General features: G+C 39.9%; 1 protein-coding gene across 1 annotated transcript in view; it reads left to right on the top strand.

Annotated features, from left to right (window-relative positions):
- Positions 1-1,109: 1,109 nt before the first annotated feature.
- The window catches only part of DERL1 (derlin 1), a 41,775-nt gene continuing 35,573 nt past the window's right edge, over positions 1,110-7,311 (top strand). Inside the window, exon 1 of the mRNA XM_074201563.1 lies at positions 1,110-1,354. Coding sequence (XP_074057664.1) covers positions 1,202-1,354 — 153 coding nt within the window. The 5' untranslated portion in view covers positions 1,110-1,201. The remainder of the gene's footprint in view (positions 1,355-7,311) is intronic.

The following is a 7,311-nucleotide window of genomic DNA, read 5'->3' as shown; positions in this document are numbered from 1 at the left end:
GCCGGTGCTCTATCCACTGCACCAACTAGCTGCCCCCATAATAATCTTTTCTTTTCCTTCTAGTTTATCTCTGACTCTTTTTCCTAACCAGTGTCAGGCTGTCAAGTGAATGGATGAGGTAATCAATCCCTCAGATCCTCTACATTATACGATTTAGAGGTCTTAGACAATAATAGCTCAAATTTATATAATATTTAATGTTTACAACTAGCTTTATATAGTTACATGTTACATATACATATACTATTATACATAATACATATGTAGCAATGTTTACAACTTGCTTTACATGTAGTTATAATGATGTATTTATCTATAGATACAAATTGTATAGTTTTATATAATGCTTGCAACGAGTCATAACTGTTATGTGTGTGAATGCATAATCTCATTTGGCTGTCATGACTACCCTGGGAGGTGTTTTCATATGATCATTTACAGAGGTGAACCTGAGGTTGGGAGAGGTTAAGCGACTTGTCCAGGGCCACACATCTTGCTAGTGTCTGACAAAGCAACGGGTCTCCCTGGACTCCAAGAGCAACATCTCCTCCTCCCCTGAGCCAGCTGGTAGGATTAGAGACCCTTTGGTCCAGCTTCTTCTGACAGACCAAGAAAACGAGGCGCAGAAAGGGCAAGTGTCCTTCTTGGGGCGCACAGCAAGGGTCTCTGAAGTCCCCACGACATCCTATTTCCATAACCAACTCCATGACACGTTAATCCTTTGATCTTTGGGTCCAGGCCGGACGAGGGAAGGGGAGAAAGGCGGGGCCAGGAAGCCGATGGGCCATTGGCTGGCGCCCCTGCCGTTGTTGCTCCGGACAACCCCTGTTCCCGCCCCTTCCTCCTCTACCCCGCAGCTCTAGCGGCTCGCCCGAGACTGAAGCCTGCGCTTTCCCTTTAATAGGCCGGACTTCCGGTCACGTTGCGCCAGGGGTTGGGAGCGGAAGTTTCTTTCCCGGAACAGCCCGCCCGCCGCGCTCTCCTCCCGAATTCGGCCCCGCCACGTCTAGGGGGCTGCCCCCGCTGGTCTCCGCCTCCTCGTGCTGTCTCCGCCGCCTGCCGCGGCTTGCGCCCCCACAGCCTCGCGGAGCCGGAGCCGGAGCCGGAGCCGGAGCCGGGGCCCGCCGCGTATCGCAGGGGCGGCCGGGGCCGGGGGTCGGCGACGCTGCTGCTGCCGCTGCCGCGGGCCGGAGCCGCGAAGATGTCGGATCTCGGGGACTGGTTTCGGAGCATCCCGGTCATCACGCGGTACTGGTTCGCCGGCGCCATCGTGGTCCCTTTCGTTGGCAAACTGGGTCTCATCAACGCGAGCTACTTCTTACTCTGGCCGGACGCTTTCTTGTACCACTTCCAGGTATCGGCCCGCGGCCCGGCTGGGGGAGGGAGAGGAGGGGGTGGGGAAGCGCGAACTACAAGTCCCAGCTGACTTTGCGGCGGTTGAGCGCCGGCGGCCCCGGCTCTGGGCGCGTTTTGGATCACGGGTGTTGTAGTTCCGCGTGTGCGAGCGAAGCCTTCAGAGCGTAGGGTGGGGTCAAGTCCTAGGGAAGAGGGTGGAGGGGTCAAAGGCTGGTCTCCTGATTTGTTGTTTAACGCATTTCATTTTTCTCTGTTCGGTAAAATAAGGCCCGAGTAATCCAAACGGATCAGAGTCCAGAGAGACAGCGTGGTACGAACGCCCAGAATTTAGCACTGGAACATCCGGGTTTGGATCTGAGCGACCTTGGGCAATCCTAATTAATCCCGGGTCTCAGCTTTCTTATCATTGAGATGAGGAAATTGGATAGAATAGCCTTTAATCCTGTCTTCGTGGTGATTGATCACCCTTTGGGGCTCAGCTGCACAGTAATCTATAATCCTAAATTGGATTATAATCACAGGATTCTCAGTAAAGCATTACTGAAGAATCGGTGATTTCATGAATTTAGGATTTTCCCCCTTCTTTCCTTCCTTTCCTCCCTCCCCCCTTCCAGCTCCAGGGACACAAAAGAGAAATTTAGAGATGTTGACAGTTGCCAAGGGATTGGTTCCCTGGTGCCTAAAGTGTCAGTTCCCAGATGGAAGGAGGAGAGGTGGTGTAGGTTTGGGGTTTATTTGGGATCCCATGTCCCCACTTTGGTGAGTGGCACTAAATCATTTTGATTTTCCTTGTGAATGAAGTTTCTTATTGCAAGGGGTTTTTCTTAAGTGCCACTAATTTTCAAAGTGGATATGATTATATTTATGAGAGCCAGAAGAGAGGTTAGATTCTGAGGTGAATATCAGAATTATTGAAGACATTCACTGGTTTTAAGGTATTAAGAGGTGTATGTTCTAATATGTTGTTATTCATTTGTGTTCTACTCCTCAGTGACCCTATTTGGGATTTTCTTGGCAGATAATGTAATGGTTTGCCATTCCTTCTCCACGGTTGGCAGTTTAAGAAACTGAGTAAAACATAGCTGGTGTCTGAGGCTGGATTTGATCTCAGAAGAATAGTCTTCTTGACTCTAGGCCAGTCATACTCAATCCACTCTGCCACCTAGTTGCCCAATAATATAGTAGAATTTTTTATTATATGGATTCAAATTTCTGGTCAGTTCACATGCTCTGAAATACAATGATAACACATGATATGACACATCACTCATAACTCTTAGGTTACATACTACAAATATTATCCCAATTTTATAGATGAGTAGCTTGCTCATGGTGACACACTAGTTAGTGGTATAATTGGGATTTGAACCTAAGTAATGTTTAGTGATGTCACACTGAAATAGAAATGAATCCTTGCTATCAGTATATTTACATAGAAAACCACAGATAACATTATCTCTGTTGTATTGTATTTTTGTTTTATTAAGACACTTAGCAGTTATGTTTTATTCTGACTCAGGACACAACTGGGGAGTTTTGCAGGCCTCAAGCTCTGAGTTTGATACTGTGATATTTCTCAACAGAAAAAAATCTATATTAACACATACTATTTACAGTTCAGTCTGTTTTCTCCCTCTCAATGTTATAAAAGTATTCCTTTCTATTTTCTTAGTGTAAACTTTGTCATTGTCAGGTAATGACCAAATTTTTACCCTTTCGTTTTTTTGCTCTGTGAATCAACAAATAATGAATGACTACCATATATTTCTTCACAAAACCTTTTTTGATCTTCTAGGCAACTATTGTACTTTCTCCTAAAGCTATCTTGTATTTCTTTATTTTTTTTTTATGTTTAACGTATATACATCAGTATAGTAATGTCTTCTCTAGTAGAATGTAAGCTCCTTGAGTTGTATCTTTGTTTTGCCATATCCCAGCACAGTGCTTGGCACCCAGAAGTCTTTTTATGGTTACTAAATGGCCATTAAATTTGTAAGTTGTTAAGAGGGACTTAAGAACTTAGATCTCATGGACCTCTGACTCTGCCCATCTTCACTCTTCCAAATCCCCCCCCAAAGAAAAACCCCCAAAGTAACTTAAGACTGATTGATTTGATGACCTAATCTTGCTCACTTTGTAAGGACTCTTAAATAGAGGATAGGTTTAAGAGTGAGGTGGAAAGGAGGCTTGTATATCAGATGTAAACACCTTCTCTAAGGGTTCCCTTGATTCACCTCTCCTCCCTGTATTCTTCCACTTGGGTCAGAATTGAGTTGGAACAACCAAAATACAATTTTTTATATAATCCAGTGGACCTAAGTAACCCAGCATGCCAGTAACTCTCAAATGTATGACTCCTAGTACACCATTTGCCACCTAGCCTGCCTTCTCTATTTATTGATTGTTTTCTTCACTGAGAAATTCTTGAAGCATGGATCAAGCCATGCAGAATGCCATGAAGACCTTGGTAAGCCTATAGAATGTATATAATCTACCCCTCATTTGGAGAAAAGAAGTCAGTCAGGGAGCAAGTTGAGTAAACATTTATTATGGGCTTCCTATGTCTCAGACTATGCAAAAAAAGACAAAAACAAAAATGACTCCAGCTTCCCAGGACCTCACAGTCTAATGATGGAGATCACAAGTAAACAATGATGTATAAACTTGGCATAGGCAGGTGAGATTGGGGGACAATCTTTGGAGGGAAGTCACTAAGATTAAGGGGGATTAGTTGAGACTTCTTGTAGAAAGTGGGTCTTTAGCAGAGATTTGAAGGAAATTGAAGAAGTCAGGAGTTGGAAATGGGGAGGGAGGGTGTTCCTGGCATGGAAAAGAGCCAGTGAAGATGCAGAAAGATGAAGCAACAGCCCACAGGCCAGGGTCATTGGGTCACAAAGTATGTGCAGGGGAATAAGATATCAAAACACCTGAAAGGGAGGAAGGTGCTTAATTATGCCGATTTGATGGCCCAAATGTGGCAGAGAATGGAGAGGGAGCTGTGTGTGTGTGTGTGTGTGTGTGTGTGTTGGGTACAAAGTGAATCTTCATTAAAATTCAGATATTTATACTAGTGTTTATATCACCATTTCTACTTTTATCATGTTTTCTAAATTCATCTACCTCCCCCATTACTGTTTTAGAGATGGAAAAGATCTCAGATATCCTCTAGGCAACTGGTGTCAGACTCAAATAGAAACAGGGACCAAGTACATAGGAATCTCTGCTGGCAGAATATTGACTGAAAAAAGCTATTTATTACTATTATTTATGTTCTATTCTAATTTCATTTCCTATTACATTTTAATCTGGTTGTGGCCACACAATCAGAATTGTGGTTGAATGTTTGACACCTACCTCATTCCCATTTGTAACTTAGACTCAATCACTTAACCATTTAATACAGGTCTCTTTTCTGTAGCTTATTGGCTTGGAACATTACGTTAAAAATAAATTATCTTTGGTGCTAGACCAATACATCTCGTTACTGTTTGTAATTTGCTCTCTGTTGTCAGGCTTGCAGTGCATAATGTCTGTACTGTTTCCGTGTTTCTAGCTTTTCAGTTCTCCCGTCATTAACATGACTCATGATGGTGATGAAATTCCATTTTCTTTTTGTAGACTCCACTGGAGGACAAATTAACAATTTTGCTTGACTTTGTTTGCCTCAATTGTTTTATAGACATACAGCAAAAACTTTGCTATCATATTGGGTCAGGGGAGCTTATGGAATTATTATTGTTATTATTGCTGTTAATAAGGCTTTCATTTATTGATCCCTTTAAAAATTACAAAGCTAGGGGTAACCAAGTTTAGTTTTATCTCTGATGCATACTAACTTTGTGTTGCTTGACAAATCACTCCCCTTGTCAGTTAACTAAGTTACTCTCTACAGAGCAGCAAATTTATATTGGTAGAGGGAATTTTTTAAACTGGGACTTCCACTATAATGAAATCATAGGTCAGGGACTAAACTAAAGGATTATCAAAGCACTTTCTTTTTAACAATTCTGAGTTTTAGATCAAAGGATCATAGAATAGAACTGGAAAGGCTATAGTTGATCTTGCTCAATCTATTTTATATGCAAGGAAATCGAAACTCTTAATTGCATACCTAATTATAGATAAGATTGGAATTATATTATAGATATAGATTGGAATTAGGAATACCTGGGTTCAAATCCTACCTCTGACAGTTACTAGTTTGTGAGCCTGGGTCACTTAACTTTGAAACTGGATTTTTTTCATCCTACTTTATCTAGGCTTAAATGAAATAATATATCTAAAGTGTTTTAAAATCTTTAAAGTGATATATGAATGCTGGTTGCTGTTAAATGACAATACTACCATTTTACAGATGAAGAAACTGAGGCACAGAAAGCTTAAGTGACATATAAAGAATCCTATTTCTGGTAAATTAGAACTAGGAAATTCATGTTGGCTGAATCTAGACCAGTGTTTTTCTACTAGTCTATAATTGTTAACATAATATAGGTTAGTGATAAAAATATACATGTAAATTTGTCCCTAAATTGAACTTCAAACAAATTTACCTATCATTTCCTGAAATAATCTGAAACTTTTTGCTTTCCACCTGTTTGCTCAGCTACAGAAATAGAAACTGAAATTATACTTTTGACCTTAGCAAAAAAAAATGATGCAGCTTCTAGGTTTGCCTTTGATAAAGAGGCAATTTCAGATTTTCATCTTCATCATTGCCTCTTCAACTCTGATTATTTTAACAAGATTTTTCTAATTGCTCTATTTTTCAAAATTAACTTTCATATTTTACATTCATAAGAATAAAATAACATAATTTCTTATCTTCTTCAGAATCTTATTTTCAGGGAAGATTTTCCTCTAAGTTGATTCTAATTAGCTAAGATGTTAAAACTATTTTATTTTATCTTTTTATATGCTTTCATATATTTTGCTAAATATTTCTTTATTATATGTAAAAAAATTTTTAACATTCATTTTTAAAACTTTTGTGTTCCAAATTCTCTTCTTCCCTTCTTCTCCAGTCTCCTCCTTGAGAAGGCAAGCAATTTGATATCAATTATACATTTGAAATTATGCAAAATATTTCCAGTTTAGCCATGGTTACAAACTAATTTAATTTTATATTATTGTGAGGTTACTTGTACACAAATTATTTTTATTCCGAATTTATTGAAAAAGGAGCACTTCCATGTTCAAAGTAGAATAGAAAAAGGGAATCGTGGGAAACTTGAAACCATTATGTGCAATTTACTGTAAAAAAGTTTATAAATAAATTCAACATTACTTTTTTTTTTTAGTTTTTTTTTGCAAGGCAAATGGGGTTAAGTGGCTTGTCCAAGGCTAGGTAATTATTAAGTGTCTGAGGCCAGATTTGAACCCAGGTACTCCTGACTCCAGGGCCTGTGCTCTATCCAGTGTGCCACTTAACCACCCCTCCACATTACCTTTCAAAGCAGTTCTGCTTTCCTATGTTTCTTTTTGAATTTCCTTCTGTTCTCTACTTTGCCTTTTAAAGACTGCTTCAGTGAATACGAGGTCTCTTTCAAATTTGTTTACTTCTGGCCTTGAATTACTTTTGACTCTCAGATTGAAGATTTGTTTTAGGGAATCAGAAATACTGGTTTCTACAGCTTTAGATCGATAAATAGTGAATGCCAGCATTTGCTATTTGAATGTCTATATTTATTCTGTGATCTTAGCTCATATTAATACTGATTATTTTTTTTAATTCCTTTGTATGATACCTAACAAAGCATATAGTTGGTTTTTTTTTTTTTTTTTAGGTTTTTGCAAGGCAAATGGGGTTAAGTGGCTTGCCCAAGGCCACACAGCTAGGTAATTATTAAGTGTCTGAGACCGGATTTGAACCCAGGTACTCCTGACTCCAGGGCCGGTTCTTTATCCACTGCACCACCTAGCCACCCCCCCAAAGCATATAGTTTTTAAAAAAAATTT

Source organism: Macrotis lagotis, chromosome X (genome assembly GCF_037893015.1).
Source record: "Macrotis lagotis isolate mMagLag1 chromosome X, bilby.v1.9.chrom.fasta, whole genome shotgun sequence".
In the NCBI taxonomy this organism is placed as follows: Eukaryota; Metazoa; Chordata; class Mammalia; order Peramelemorphia; family Peramelidae; genus Macrotis; species Macrotis lagotis.
This window is presented reverse-complemented; position numbering and strand designations above follow the sequence as displayed.